The following is a 17,015-nucleotide window of genomic DNA, read 5'->3' on the forward strand; positions in this document are numbered from 1 at the left end:
CCACTGCATCTAGTTCACTCTCTGACTTTGAAGCAGTTACAGAAGAAGAAGTAAGCAGGCTCCTTGCATCTTCTCGCCCGACCACTTGCACCAGTGACCCCATTCCGTCACATCTCCTCCAGTCCCTTTCCCCAGCTGTCACCTCTCACCTAACAAAAATATTCAACCTTTCCCTCACTTCTGGTATTTTTCCCTCCTCATTTAAGCATGCCATCATACATCCATTACTTAAAAAACCATCCCTCGATCAAAACTGTGCCGCTAATTATAGACCTGTCTCTAATCTTCCCTTCATCTCTAAACTCCTCGAACGCCTGGTCCACTCCCGTCTTACCCGCTATCTCTCAGATAACTCTCTTCTCGACCCTCTTCAATCTGGCTTCCGCTCTTTACACTCTACTGAAACTGCCCTCACTAAAGTCTCTAATGACCTACTAACAGCTAAATCTAATGGTCACTACTCCATGCTAATTCTCTTGGATCTCTCTGCAGCATTCGATACTGTGGACCATCAGCTCCTCCTCACTATGCTCTGCTCCATCGGCCTCAAGGACACCGTTCTCTCCTGGTTCTCCTCCTATCTCTCTGACCGATCCTTCACTGTATGTTTTGCTGGTTCCTCCTCCTCTCACCTTCCCCTTACTGTTGGGGTTCCTCAAGGATCAGTCCTAGGCCCCCTCCTCTTCTCTTTGTATACTGCCCCTATTGGACAAACAATCAGTAGATTTGGTTTCCAGTACCATCTCTATGCTGACGACACCCAATTATACACTTCTGCTCCTGATATCTCGCCTGCCTTATTAGAAAACACCAGTGATTGTCTTACCGCTGTCTCTAACATCATGTCCTCCCTCTATCTGAAACTAAACCTGTCAAAAACTGAACTCCTCGTGTTCTCTCCCTCTACTAACCTACCTTTGCCTGACCTTGCCATCTCCGTGTGCGGTTCCACCATTACTCCAAAGCAACATGCCCGCTGCCTTGGGGTCATCCTTGATTCCGAGCTTTCATTCACCCCCCACATCTGATCACTGGCTCGCTCTTCTTACCTGCATCTCAAAAACATTTCTAGAATTCGCCCTTTTCTTACTTTCGACACTGCAAAAACTCTTACTGTTTCACTTATTCATTCTCGTCTGGACTATTGTAACTCTCTACTAATCGGCCTCCCTCTTACCAAACTCTCCCCGCTCCAATCTGTCCTGAATGCTGCAGCCAGGATCATATTCCTCACCAACCGTTACACCGATGCCTCTACCCTGTGCCAGTCATTACACTGGTTACCCATCCACTCCAGAATCCAGTACAAAACTACTACCCTCATCCACAAAGCACTCCATGGCTCAGCACCACCCTACATCTCCTCTCTGGTCTCAGTCTACCACCCTACCCGTGCCCTCCGCTCCGCTAATGACCTCAGGTTAGCATCCTCAATAATCAGAATCTCCCACTCCCATCTCCAAGACTTTACACGTGCTGCGCCAATTCTTTGGAATGCACTACCTAGGTTAATACGACTAATCCCCAATCTCCACAGTTTTAAGCATACCCTAAAAACTCATTTGTTCAGACTGGCCTACCGCCTCAATGCATTAACCTAATGATCCCTGTGTGGCCTATTTAAAAAAAAAAAAAAAAAATCAGGTTCCTCGCATTATGTTCTCATTCACTTTATGCAGTTAATAGCCCTCTGTATCTGTACTGATACATACTTAGGCAGTTAACTGGTTCATGCAGCTTTACATGAACACCCGAGCCTTACACTATGGCCGGTCCGAATAACTAAAGCAATTGTTACCATCCACCTCTCGTGTCTCCCCTTTTCCTCATAGTTTGTAAGCTTGCGAGCAGGGCCCTCATTCCTCCTGGTATCTGTTTTGAACTGTATTTCTGTTATGCTGTAATTTCTGTTATGCTGTAATGTCTATTGTCTGTACAAGTCCCCTCTATAATTTGTAAAGCGCTGTGGAATATGTTGGCGCTATATAAATAAAAATTATTATTATTATTATCCAAATAAGCCAGTTTTGGTAAATTACGTCAACATTATCTGTACAGTTGCCTTCCAACTCTAATATAAATAATATCGGGGAAGATAAGGATTGGGATATTTCCTTCCAGGCAGATGGGGCTTACTCCACTCTCTCCATAGAGGACAGATGTAAGCTTGGCCCACTGGGAGTCTGCGAGGTCTCCTCTTTTATTTGTAAGACTTCCAGTTACTCCAAATGATTTGGCAAGTGTGAATAAAAAGCATAAAAACATTACAAAAAATAGAGAGTGTTACCATTTTCCTGCATGTAGGAGTATGTATGCATTTGTATATCCAAAGAGAGAGACTTGGCTCAGTTTACCATAGTCATATGTTGGAATAAAGGGGTGCTGATATGTCAAGGTCTGTGATGAGAAGCCATTATAGAATAGTCGATATAGAGCATTTCTTATGGCTAGAACTAGATGGAGATTTGGCAATTGGTGTTTCGCCATGACTGTTGGATCACCAGCCATTCCTCTTAGAAGACAAAAGACATTGCTTGCAACCAAAGGATTCACTACGTAGTGGCTCCAGAAATGCAAAGTTCCTTTAGAAGTGACTTTGGAAACAATCAGTGGTCACATTCTATACATGCAAAAGTCACCGGCTGAAGCACGGACACTTGAATGATGTACAGCATTTCAGCACTACTAAATGGGTTGGGATTTAAAACATTTTTTACTCTTAGCCAAGTTTTATAAAATCACGAAAACCATTGGCCAAGCAACCATAGCTTGGCCAAGATGCTGCAAAACTGTATTCTAAGTCAACTCTCTACAATAGCTAAAGTTTAAGTTTGGTGTTTGTTCACCTGGGGCAACAATGCCTTTAGGCTAAGATCAAGTGGAGTATATGTTCGAATGGATGGTTAGGTCTGGGGCCATGATTAGTAGACAGATACATATGCACACTGGGTGGAAAGGTTGGGGTCTAGGCTGGGAGGCTCATGTAGCCACCCAGCCAGATTACTCTGACTGGCCCTAGGATCAAAGCTACTAGAAAGAGTAAGTTTAATGGCTATTGGTGCAATGTCCCCAAGAGTAGCCACATTAGTTGGACTAACTGGGTGTGTGACCCCAGTTGAGTCTCAAGCACTTTAGCATGCACCTTGCACGCACCTTGCCTTTATTCTTTCTGAGCCAGAAAGGGCAATTTTTAAAACCCTTGGTCAGCTTTGGGCTGACAAATCTCCACTGGGGCGAAAGCCTGGATGACGCTGGGTACATGGCCACGGCTTTCCCCAGACTTTAGCTAGGTAGCTAGGCAAAACAAGATCCTTGATCCTCACTGTGGCATTGTGGTTCAGAGGGACAGGGATGGTTTATTGGAGTCCCTCTTCTCAAGGAAGGGACCGACCATAACGAACTTTGTCTTGCTCGCATTTTTTTTGTGACTTCCGACACATTTTTCAGTGCCTTTTCTGCTTTTTCAATAAAAATAAAATTCAAGAAAAAGTTTGTTGTTTAATACCTGCATCCAAATAGTGAACTGAAGTTGTGTTTTTTAGCAGCTATATCAAATGCCCTGCGAGCACGTGGCAACATCTTAGTCATTACAGTGAGACCTTTCTATGACTATATGCACTCAAGGCATTACTGCCCTTACTGGTGTATGGGGCCCGATGAGCAGAGGGGGCAGCCGTTTCAGTAACTGATCGTGCGTCTTCAGATGCATGATCAGTTCAAATCTGTTGCCGTACAGGAGATTCCTCCTGCTCGGCAACAATTAACAGCCGCCAGCCCATCACATGCCAGTAGCTGACATCATGTTGCCGACGTATGGCATCACTGTCATACGCCGGAACGATGCTGCTCTCTTAAGCTGCATCGTAGGGGAGGAAACCGCTGGACCAAAGCCAGGTAAGGAGAAACTCTTTTTTTTCTAAAGCTGCAGTTTGAAGGTCAATTATAGTATGGGGGTGCATTATACTATATGTGACAAGGGGCTGCATTATACTATTGGGGTGCATTATACTATGGGGTGCATTATACTTTATAAATGACAAGGGGGTGCATTATACTACTATGAGGGTGCATTATCTTATATATGACTATGGGGGTGCATTACACCACCATGGGGTTGCATTATACCGCCATGAGACTGTATTATATCGCCATGGGGGGCTCCATTATACCGCCATGGGGCTGTATTATACCGCTATGGGGTGCACTATACCACTATGGGGTGCCTTATACCACTATGGGGCTGCATTATACTGGTATGGGGATGCACTATACTGGTATGGGGCTGCATTATACTATACATGACTGGGGGTGCATTATGCTACTATGGCAGTGCATTATACTATATATGCCTATGGGGTACATTATACTACTATGGGGGTGCATTACTCTGCTATATATGACTACGGGGTACATTATACTATTATGGATGATTATGGGGGCAATATGGAGAGACATGGGGAAGTTTAGAGACACATGAGGCAGAATGGGAGGATACGTGAAGTCCAGAATGGGATAAAATGTGGGGTCCATAATGTGGGATATTATTATTGTAGGGGCTAATTAAAGGATATTATTTTTTGAGGATACTGTTTTCACATCTGGCATTGTGTAGAGATTGGGGAAAAATTGGGTAATATGCTCTTAGATAACTGTGTTATTTTCTGCAGAGACGAGTCCTGGCTGGAAGAAGTGATGGCGGTGTGCGCTGGATGAAGATGAAAAGCGAAGATGAAGGACTTCAACTAGAGACGTCACCGGTGAGTTAGTGTGTTACCTGTACACTGACGCTATACTGTATACTATATACAGAGTTCCTGTGTATAATATCACTTGTGATCACTGTATATTATCTGTACACTGACACTATATACTGATTTCCTGTGTATGTCACTGGTGATCACTGTATATTACCTGTACACTGACATTATATATGGAGCTCCTGTGTAAAATGTCACCAGTGATCACTGTATTATCTGTACACTGACAATATATACAGAGCTCCTGTGTATAATGTCACTGGTGATCCCTGCGTTATCTGTACACTGACACAGTATGCAAAGCTCCTGTGTATAATGTCACTTGTGATGCCTCTATTATGTGTACGCTGACACTATACACAAATCTCCTGTGTATCATGGCGCTTATGGTAAAATTTGTATTTTTTTATTAATGATCAGTATTGTAGTATTTGGTCACTATGTGGTTGTAATATGTGGTCCGGCCATGTTCTGTCAGTATTTGTGCCTTATATGTGGTATCGTTTGGTCACTATGTGGTGGTAATATGTGGTATGGTTATGATGTGATCGTATGTGGTGATATTGTTCATTTTAAAAATTGTATATGACACATTCCCTTAAAGAAACATAAATAAAAATATGCATAAAAAGAGTATTGGATATTTTAACAAATATTTAATAGGTTAGGGTAGTGTAGGGTCTGGCAAAAAGAGTCTACCTAGCCGTGGTGGCGGCTTAACAAAAATGTTTTAGCCAAAACAAAAGCTGATGGCTATATTTGTGCTTGGTGAGAGTGTGATGCAGATGTGGAGTTTTTCCATGAGTTGGCGGTGGGACTGTGGAAGGTTGGAGGCAGAGCTGGGGTCGAGGCTGAGCGGAGTCTCTAGAGGCCCCCGAAAATTTTGCCAGTATGTTGGCCGGAAATTGCTAGTGGCAGCCCTATATGCACTCATGATGGAACATGCTGTCCCAACATGCACCATGACTTAACATATATCCCATATCCTTCTCTCCTTTGTCTCTGTAGGTCACCAAGAAAGAGCAGCCTTATTCTTTGTATGCAGTCTTTGCATTGGTTTGATCGTCACACTTTTTGCTTTAGTGATCAACATATCTTGTAGGAAGGACTGGCGAAAATTCCAGAAAGTGAACGGACAAATTGTTCATAAAACAGGTTATGAAGAGACAGATGGGGGAAGCAGTGAGGAAGATGAAGGAGGGGATGAAGCTTCAACAAAGTCTCACTTTTCTCAAGAGTTACGCGAGTTAAGCAAAACTCCTCGTCCCGTCCATTGCACAGAAGACGCTGCAGACCTCGCAGAACGCATAGAACGCAGAGAACAAATCATTAATGAAATCTGGTTGAACAGTGGACTGGACATTCCTCCTAGCCAACTTACAATGCCATTTTTTTAATAAGTTTTAGTATGAATCCTAGGGACAGTGGGGGTCTAACCGGTGTAGCTGTGGGTCTATACTCCGCTATCAGTATACCTCTCCACAATCACTGGTGAGCCACCAAAATCTGATATAACTCTTCTATGAAGGGAAGTGTATTATACATTTTATAAAGAAGGAAAGAACAGAATTATCATTTTTAACAATGGAGACATAAGAGCTTCTTTATATTTTTCTACAGATTTATATTTATCAATGTAAAATTATTCAGAGATATACAAAGAAGGAAAGAATCTTATTCTGTAAGAAATAGAACATTCTACTTTTTTTAATATCTAAATTAACAGGAATTATCACCCAGAGGGGAATTTTGTCCTGGCGATCATGTCAATCTTAAATTGGATTTGGTAGATGTCTTATCTGAGGGCAACATATGACAAACGAGGACGTGGTGAGCTCAGGGATAGGTAGTGTGCTATGATTTGATTCAATATTTTAATTTAAAAAGTTGTGAAAGCCTGTGAGTCCAGCCTCCCTCGTCAACTATTAGATAAAGCCTGTAAGTCCAGCTTCCCTCATCCACTATTATGTAAAGCCTGTGAGTCCAGGTTCCCTCATCCACTATAATATGAGGCCTGTGGGTCCAACTTCCCTTGCCCACTAATAGATAAAGGCTGTGAGTCCATCTTCCCTCGCCCACTAATAGGTAAAGCTTGTGAGTCCAGCTTTTCTCGTCCACTATTAGGTAAAGCCGGTGAGTCCAGCTTCCACGACCACCAATAGATAAAGCCTGTGAGTGCTGTGTCCATCACTCACTAATAGATTAAATCTTTGAGTCCTGCATCTACCACATATTAATAAACAAAGCATGTGAGTCTTGCTTCCACCACCCTCTAATAGATAAAGTCTGTGAATCCTCCATCCTCTTCCCATTAATAATTAAAGCCAGAAAGTCCTTCTTCCTCTGCCCAATAGTAGATAAAGCCTCTGAGTCTAGCTTCCACCACCCTCTAATAGATAAACCCTGGAAGTCCTGCTTCCATCACCATTTAGTAAATAAAGTCTGTGAGTACAGCTTCCACCACCCTTTAATAGATAAAGCCTGAGTACAGCTTCCACCACCCTTTAATAGATAAAGCCTGAGTTCAGCTTCCTTCACCATTAATACATAAAGCATGTGTGTCCTGCTTCCACCACCCATTAATAAGATAAAGCCTGTGAGTCCTATGTCTACCACCCACTAATAGATAAAGCCTGTGAGTCCTATGTCTACCACCCACTAATAGATAAAGTCTGTGAGTCCAGCTTCCTTTACATTAATAGATAAAAGCTGTGTGTCCTCCTTCCTTCACCATTAATAGGTAAAGCATGTGTGTCCTACTTTCATTACTCATTAATAGATAAAACCTGTGAGTCCAATGTCCACCACCCACTAATAGATACAGTCTGTGAGTCCAGCTTCCTCTACTATTAATAGATAAAATATTTGTGTCCTGCTTACTCTATCATTTATAAAGCCTGTGTGTCCTGCTTCCACAACCAATTAATAAATTAAGCCTGTGATTCTTTCTTCCACCACTCATTAATAAAGTCTGTGAATCCTGCTTGCACAACCCTCCAATAGACAAAGTCTGTGAGTCCTGCTTCCTCTTCCCATTAATAATGAAAGCTGTCAAGTCCTGCCTACACCACCCATTAATAAAGTCTGTGAGTCCTGCTTCCACCACTCATTGATAGATAAATCCACCCCCTCTAATGAATAAAATCTATGAGTCATGTATCCACCCGTCACTAATAGATAAAGCCTGTCTGTCACAGGCTTTTTCTACTTGTGGGAAAAGGAAGTTGGACTTGCTTTCTGTATGAGTGGTAAAATAAGCAGGACTCACAGACATTCTGTATGAGTAGGTGGAATAAGCAGGACTCACAGACATTCTGTATGAGTAGGTGGAATAAGCAGGACTTACAGACTTTCTGTATGAGTAGGTGGTATAAGCAGGACTCACAGGCTTTCTGTATGAGTAGGTGGAATAAGCAGGACTCACAGGCTTTCTGTATGAGTGGGTGGAATAAGCAGGACTCACAGGCTTTCTGTATGAGTCGGCGGGGAAGCAGGACTCACAGATTTTCTGTATGAGTAGTTGGAATAAACAGGACTCACAGTCTTTCTGTATTAGTGGGTGCAATAAGCAGGACTCACAGACTTTCTGTATGAGTAGATGGACTAGGCAGGACTCACAGACTTTCTGTATGAGTAGGTGGAATAAGCAGGACTCACAGACTTTCTGTATGAGTAGGTGGAATAAGCAGGACTCACAGACATTCTGTATGAGTAGGTGGAATAAGCAGGACTCACAGACATTCTGTATGAGTAGGTGGAATAAGCAGGACTCACAGGCTTTCTGTATGAGTGGGCGGGGAAGCAGGACTCACAGACTTTCTGTATGAGTAGTTGGATTAAACAGGACTCACAGACTTTCTGTATTAGTGGGTGGAATAAGCAGTACTCCCAGAATTTCTGTATGAGTGGGTAAAATAAGCAGGACTCACAGAATTACTATATGAGTGGGTGGAATCAGCAGCACTCACAGAATTACTATATGAGTGGGTGGAATAAGCAGGACATAAAGGCTTTCTGTATGAGTGGGTGTAATAAGCAGATCTTACAGTCTTTTTGTCAACTTTTTACATGAAAATACTGAAGCAAGTCATAGAAAACTATATATTCCTGAGCCTAGCATCTCACATCTATCACACAATGCCCTGAAACAGAGCCACTTTAAAATGTAGTTTATCTAAAATTGTCTTGAGCTCCAAGAAAACTGTTGCTTTTTTTTTGTTTTGTTTTTCATTTGCCACCAAATGGTGTTCTGAGTACTCATATAATAGTGTACTTCATTCCATAATGTGGTGTAGTAAACTATAGAAAACGTATCAGCATATCAAGCATTTAAAGTGAACCTGTCAGCAGGATTTTGCTAAGTAAACTACAGGCATTGTCAGGTTGGAAGTGTTAAACTGATTAAAATGATACCTGGCGTGAAGAAATTTGTCTTGTGGTTCTTGTTTAATCAGTGGTAGAAGCTTTCAGTTAATGAGATTCTCATGCTTCGGGGCAGGACTGTAGGCAGAGTCTTATCTTCCTGCTCTAAGCCAGAGAAACCAAGGAAAGACCTGCCCACACGCCGCCCTGAAGCACAAACAGTCTGTTTCTATGATGAGGGACATGCTTGTGTTTCGGGGCGGCCTGTGGGCAGGTCTTTCCTTGGTGTCTCTGGCTTAGAGCAGGAAGACAAGACTCTGCCTACAGTCCCACCCCGGATCACGAGCATCTCATTAACTGAAAACTTCTAACACTGATTACACAAGAACCACAAGACGGATTTCTTTACCCCAGGTATCATTTTAATTAGTGTAACAGCACTAACCTGACAGTGTCTGTAATTTACTTAGCAAAATCCTGCAGACAGGTTCTCTTTAAATTCCAAATCTCAAGCTCACCCAGTTCAACTTCTAAAAACTCAGAAAATTCCAAGAATTACTCAAATTTTCATGAAATCCACTATCTTTGTTGAATTTTGTAGGACAGCCCTGCAATTCTTTTGAATGTCATATGCTGCCTGATTTTTTATCATCAGCACAGGGATCCACTGAGTGTGTCCTATTGTGATCACTCTATGGGTCCAAGTGCTGTCCGATAAAAAAAGTTGATCATCACTCAGACATTCCAAACTCTTAGGTACAGTAAATAATAGGATGACATGGATGATAGAGAAATTAAAATAGTGACTATTTACCATTTACTTGAATGAGGCTGAGTTGCAATAACAGATGCAGCCTGTGAACAAGAGTGGCTCTGTTTCTGGAAAAAGTCAGGCCCTATTTGTCTAATCTCATTAACCCCTTAGAGTACTGCGGCTACATGAAAGTCCATTGATTTAACCATAAACATATTTATTTTGCAGTGTTATAAGGTAAACTAAGCTACGATAGGATACATACATGACTACTATATACCACGTACTGTATAAAGTGTTTAGCAGGTAATAATATTCACTCACACTGGCCCGTATGCTGTCTGTTTGCCGACATTTTGGCACATGGACCAAAAATACGCTTTCCTAAACGAGCCTAAATGCTAAGCCATCATCACCATTCGGTCCTAATTTGAACGAGTAAATAACCCCGTAATATAAAGGAACTATAAGCAGCATATAATAATGGAGCTGAGAAGTTTACTAAGCTCAGTATCTGTGTATTTTGTGTGTTTTTAATGGCGTGAACACAAAAGGGAAAAGTCACACCCCAAAGAGAATGTACTTGATTTAAAGGGACATTGTCAACAATGTATAGAAAAAAACTGAGTTTTTTTTTAATGTCTTTATTACAGCATCAATAGCATTTAATAGGATCCAGATTATCGGGAAGTCAAAGACAATTTTCTAATAAATTCTCTATGATCTGTTTGGTGAAATTCTGAAGCTCTGTGCTAGAAAGACTTTCCAGAATATCTGATGTCAAGGAATTGTACGGCTTATATCTATGGATAGGAGATTCTGGAAATGTTTTAGTCGTTTTTTTGTTTAGAACATGTATTTTATTTTAATTGAATTTTACCATGACTGTTGAACTTTGGAAGTGGCGTAAAAGCCCTTTTTTTTTCGACATTTGACAACATGAGTGGTCGGCTCGTGGTTCCGTGCATAATGGACCCTTATTTTTCCCAATGTTGAGCTGGCATTACTTTATTTATCTTTTTTTCTTTTTACAAACAGGCAATAATTCATAAGAATGTTGATTCCTGCTCGTTTTCCTGTGGAAATATGGCAGCATTCAGGTGATGAACGATCAAACACCTATTCATTAGCTAATTGCATCCAAACAATACCCGTTTTTGGCATCATTTGTCTTGTCTTGTAAACCCTACCAGAATGTCCTATGTTGGATGTGGGTGTATGGACCTGAGCCCATTTCATACCAGACAGGTGCTAGCTGTGTTATACAGCCAGCAGTGCTCTGATCGCTGCTGTTTAACCACTTAATCACCACTGTCTACCTCTGACCGTGGCATTTAAGTGGTATGGTGCCAGTAGGTTGTCCATTCCAGCACCCATCCACCTTAAACAACCCCTTTGATGCCAGTGAGTCACCAAACCTCTTTGAGACCTGCTTAAGGCTCCCTCATCTACCATCTTAGATTGCCCATGATGTCCAGTCTGTGGCAATTGTGATTTTTAAAATATATTGCAATACTTTAGTATAAAACAATTGTTTGTTAATGTCCAATGTACGAACATATGAAAATTATCAACCCATATCTTAAGGGAAAAGAAAATCAAAAAGCCTGAATTACCTTTTTTTCCACTCCACCTCCCTCCAAAAATTAATTAAAAAATGATCAAAACATTGCACATATCCCAAAATGTTATCAATAGAAAATACATTTAGTATGTGGTAAATCTTTTTATGCCCCTGGAATCTCTTCCTCACTAGGAAAGCATGAAAAGAAGAATAATAAGGATAGTTTACTGGATTTGTTTGCCCCAAAGAGATTAAGAACAAACAATTAAATTAATTAAGTTCATCACTGAGAAATTTGCTTAATAAAATACCGGGAGGCACTAAATCTCCTCCGGGATTTTCTCCTGTTTTAAGGTTTTTGCTAGCTGAATATGCACAATAATTTCATATGACTATATTATCTGATCTGGCCAAAGCTCCCTATGTCATAAGTGTCAGACTTGCTTGATATTTGCACATACACCGAACAAGCTTTATGGATTGACCAGGCCTGGTATGGCCACATTTACATTTCACATTTACTTGCATTTCTCATTCAGTTAGCTTTAAGGAAAGGTAGGACTCCCAGTGACATCCACATGAAAAGTTTGAAGACATTTGGACCCGGCATTTCAATAATTGATAGTGTCCCTTTAAGATTTCTGATATTTACGCATTGCTGGACATTGCCTCGATGAGCATCTCATTGTACTCCTTCCAGTCTACGGTAGACTGATTTTGTTTTGTGAAGTAGACTCACCACCACTACTAACAAAATAATCCCTAATGACAGCATATTACACACTGTGTAATATCAATTTATACCAGAGTTTATGTACCGAGCAAAATAATGTGCTCTACTGAAATAAATGAAGTATTCAGACATGAGTCAAATTCAGTGTGTTACTTTTCCCCTGAGGATATTTGGAGACTGGGACATGAGAAAATTCAGTCTGCAGGCTGACAAAATGCCATGCTTTGCAATACCTAGATTTTGGTCCTGTTACACACCTGTCCTATGTATCCTGGGCTCCACCTCCTTCCCCTGGGTCCGCTGCCCACTGTTGTGCTCCATGTCGGATTTTGTAGGTTGCCTGGAGTGGATCAGTGACATAAGAAGCATTTAGACCTACACCTGTGTCTTGGTACTGAAACTCTAGACTTATGAACATAACACACACTCTGTTATGTCCCATGAATGAGACATTTTACAAACTGTCCTGTACATTTTACATGCTGTATTGCAGTTTCTCATATTATTTATTGTTGCTATATGTTCCTGTGTTTTGCATAGCTGAAATCCTCCCTTTCCATGAAGTTTGTCCCTCCTGTCTCCCTGTCTCCCTCTGCTGGATGTCATGTCACTTCCTCCTTCTTCTCCCTGTGTCTCAGTCTCCATCTTGGCTTCATTAGAGGCACATGTGCTTTCAGCTTGTCTCAAGAAAGTATTTTTTTACCTGCTGCTGTTTGCATTCAACAAGAACTCTTAAAGAAATCAAAGTCTCTTCCGGATTCTTTATAACATGTGTGCCTGCAGCTGAGTTAAGCTATCTGCGAACGTCGCCAATTGTAAGTAGGGTGAAGAGATTCAGCATCTCACAGAGCCATATTTGCAGCCACAGGCCCCGGGGACAGAATAGTAAAAAAGACTTACCAGATTCAGCTGTAAATCCACCCACAGCTTCTATAAAGCTACGGAACTTCCTGCAGAGCATCCGCTCTCAGCATATAAGAGACTATACAGCTCCCCTTCTCCCTGTGAATCAGGATGGCTGAAGGAATGACTACACGGTCTCTGCCAGACCCATTGTTAGAGGAAGAGTGCATAGAACTTGATCCACCATCTAGTGAGAAGGCTAGACGTCCCACAAAGCCCACATGGAAAGTAAGGGAGAATCTAGAATCCAGTAAATGTGATCTTCTCCGTGCTATAGCAGAGCTATGGCAAAAACTGCTGAGTCACATAGACAGCATGTCTCAGCCTGCTTCTCTCGAACGACCACGAGAGGGAACCCTTGCACAACTGTGTTCAGATTATCAACTGTATGCAGAAAAGGCAGATCATTACATCTCCGTCTTACAGAGACTTAACCCGTCAGCTCCCTGCAAAGAGCTGCAAGCTTTCCAACAACTTAACTCTGAGAGAGAATGCATGGTGCGTGACATAATAGCCAAGACAGAGGCAAGAATCGCGCTAATAGCCGAGATGTCATCTTGTATTTCCGGCTCAGCCAGACAGTCAAAGCGATCATCTAAGTCACGCTCTTCAAAATCCTCAACCCTCAGCGAACAGCTCGTAAGAGCACGTGCAGAAGCTGAGGCCACTAAAATACAAGCTGCCTTCGCTCAAAAGAAAACTGAGATGGAAATAGAGGCAGCTGAAGCAGTGCGCAGAAATGCAGAAATAGAGGCCCTAGAGTTGAAAAGATGCAGAAATAGAGGCTCTAGAGATGAAAAGAAAGACAGAAACAGAGGCCCTAGAGAGGAAAAGAAAGGCAGAAACAAAGGCCCTAGAGAAGAAAAGAAAGGCAGAAATAGAGGCCCTAGAGAAGGAATGGAAACACGCCACAGCCATGGCAAGGTTAAAGGTCCTGGAACAAGCCATCAGTGGGAGCCAAAGAAACAGTGTCACACTGCTCATGGGGTAACCCCAATAGTTTCCAAGCTGCCGTCCAATATCCAAAATAAGTGGGCCATGCTTGGACCAAAATACAAAAGGGAAAACCAAGTCTCCTTCCCTCCATTTTCCTACATCTGCGAGTTCATCGAAAATATTGCAGAGTGTAAGACTGATCCAAGTTTTTCCTATGGAGAGCACAGCGACTCTGTTTCATCTCCTAAACAAGACAGTCCACGTCTTAACTACGGGGACCGCAAAGCTCCAATGTCCGTCAAGAAGACTGATGTTCTTCCCACACCTACAGTATCACAAGATAAGAGCAGCAAAATTGAGAAGGTTGAGAATCCTAATCGTATGTGTCCCTTTCACAAGAAACCTCACCCTTTAAAGAAGTGCATCGGCTTCAGAAAGAAACCACTCCAGGAAAGCAAAGAGCTTCTGAAGAACTTTGGGATATGTTACAGATGCTGCGCTTCTACTGAACAATTCGCTAAGGACTGTAAAATATCTATTAAGTGTTTGGAGTGCGACAGTAAGGAGCATGTGCAAGCATTCCATCCATCCCAATCTAACACTGCACAGCCTACGCCTTACCCCACCACAAGGCAAGGCGGAGAGGATGCTGATCAAACAGCGAGTTCTATCACAATATCTTCTTCATGCACAGAAGTCTGCGGAGAAGGCCTCTGGGACAAGTCGTGTGCGAAGATATGCCTGGTGAATGTGTATCCCAAGGGTCGACCAGAGAAAACTGCAAGGGTGTATGTTATCCTGGACGATCAAAGCAACCGATCACTTGCAAGGTCAGAGCTCTTTGATATGTTTGACTTAAAGGGAAAATCTCACCCCTACACCCTGGGCACCTGCAGTGGTGTTACGGAGGTCTCTGGGAGAAGAGCAAATGGACTCATGGTGTCTTCTCTTGAGAACAATGTGGAGATACACTTACCCACTCTGGTCGAATGCAACCAGATACCATCCAACAGAGAGGAAATTCTAACTCCAGAGGCTGCACTCCTTCACCCTCATCTAAGGACTTTGGCAGGCAAGATACTAGCTCTCAACAACAGCACAAACATTCTGATCTTACTTGGCAGAGACATTCTGCGACTACACAAGATACGTCAGCAAATCAACGGGCCACAGAATGCTCCATTTGCTCAATGCTTTGACCTAGGCTGGGTTATCATAGGCGAGGTCTATAGGAAAGATGAAGAGACCCACAAGGATTTCCTCATTTAAGACTCACGTCCTACCAAATGGTTGCAGCACTTACTTTCAACCATGCCCACATCATTACTGGGTGAAAGAGAAGATAAGCGATAACAAGTGGAAGAAAGAAACCTCTGACTACACAAACATATTCCTGTCCCACAATGATGACCTCGGGTCAACAGTTTTCAACTCTACAAGAGAAGACAACCAGCTAGCACCTGCAAGGGAGGACAAAGAGTTCATAAAGATTATGGAAAAGGAATTCGCCCAAGACGATTCAAATAGCTGGGTAGCACCTTTACCTGTTCGTTCTCCAAGAACAAGGCTACCTGATAATCTGCAACAATCAACGGCAAGGTTTTCATCCCTAAAACGCACCTTAAAGAGAAGGCCAGAGATGGAGAAACATTTTGTCGACTTCATGCAGAATATCTTCGACAGAGGTCACGCAGAACCCGCACCCCCGCTAAAAGAAGGTGAAGAATGCTGGTATCTCCCATCCTTTGGTGTCTACCATCCTCGCAAACCTGACCAAATTAGAGTGGTGTTTGACTCAAGTGCTCAGTATGAAGGCATCTCCCTAAATAGCCTGCTGCTCACTGGGCCTAATCTAAACAACAGCCTTATAGGAGTACTGATTCACTTCAGGCAAGAACCTGTCGCAGTAATGGCCGACATTCAACAAATGTTTCATTGTTTTATCGTGAGAGAAGACAGCAGAAACTACCTCAGATTCCTATGGCACAAAGACAACGACATCGGTAACAAGGTCATAGACTACAGGATGAAGGTGCACGTCTTCGGGAACAGCCCCTCACCTGCAGTGGCCATTTATGGACTAAGACGGACAGCACAGGAAGGTGAGAGGGAGTATGGGTCTGATGCTCGTCTATTTGTGGAAAGAAACTTTTATGTAGATGATGGACTTAAGTCTCTTCCCACAAGTGAAGAGACAATCGATCTGCTCTCTAGGACTCAGGAAATGCTGTCAACAGCAAACCTTAGACTCCACAAGATCATCTCCAACAGTAAAAAGGTAATGAAAGCATTTCCATCTGAGGATTACGCTGCTGGTGTAAGGGATCTTGTTCTGAGTTCTGACGTTCCTCCCATGCAACGCAGCCTCGGTGTGCTTTGGGATATTAAGCAGGACACATTCACTTTCCAGGTGTCAGCTTGTGATAAACCTTTCACTAAACGAGGAGTCTTATCTGTTGTGAACAGCATCTATAATCCTCTTGGGTTTATCCGACCCATCACCATTCAAGGCAAGATACTGTTGAGACAGTTGACCGCCGAGAGTACGGATTGGGACACTCCACAACTATCCCAGAAACAACAAAGGTGGGAGGCGTGGAAGAAGTCTCAAGGTCTTAGAGCTTTTCCAAGTCCCACTTTGTTATTCCCTAGGCACCCTTTCAGCCACCATCAGAAGAGAAGTCCACATTTTCTCCGACGCTTCTACAGAAGCTATAGCTGCCGTAGCCTACCTTAAGACTTTGGAAGAAGATAACAAGGTGCGTTGTGCATTCATCCTCGGTAAGGCAAAACTAACCCCGAAACCTGCTCACTCTGTTCCAAGATTCGAACTTTGTGCCGCCGTTCTGACAGTGGAGTTAGCTGAAGCTATAAAGGACGAAATGGACATTACTATTGCTTCATTTACCTTCTACACGGACAGTAAAGGGGTACCGCTACACTTCTAACCCACAAGGTTGGAGCTGCAGCAATCCCTCCAGGGAAGTTTGTGGACTGGGACATTTA

At 42.5% G+C, this 17,015-nt stretch overlaps 1 protein-coding gene across 1 annotated transcript in view; it reads left to right on the plus strand.

The window, feature by feature from the left end:
* The window catches only part of EVA1C (eva-1 homolog C), a 112,426-nt gene extending 103,277 nt beyond the window's left edge, over positions 1-9,149 (plus strand). Inside the window, exon 8 of the mRNA XM_069760847.1 lies at positions 5,766-9,149. Within this exon, the coding sequence (XP_069616948.1) occupies positions 5,766-6,154 (389 nt within the window). The 3' untranslated portion in view covers positions 6,155-9,149. The remainder of the gene's footprint in view (positions 1-5,765) is intronic.
* The last annotated feature ends 7,866 nt before the right edge of the window (positions 9,150-17,015 follow it).

The sequence above is a fragment of the Ranitomeya imitator genome, chromosome 3 (assembly GCF_032444005.1).
Source record: "Ranitomeya imitator isolate aRanImi1 chromosome 3, aRanImi1.pri, whole genome shotgun sequence".
Lineage (NCBI taxonomy): Eukaryota > Metazoa > Chordata > Amphibia > Anura > Dendrobatidae > Ranitomeya > Ranitomeya imitator.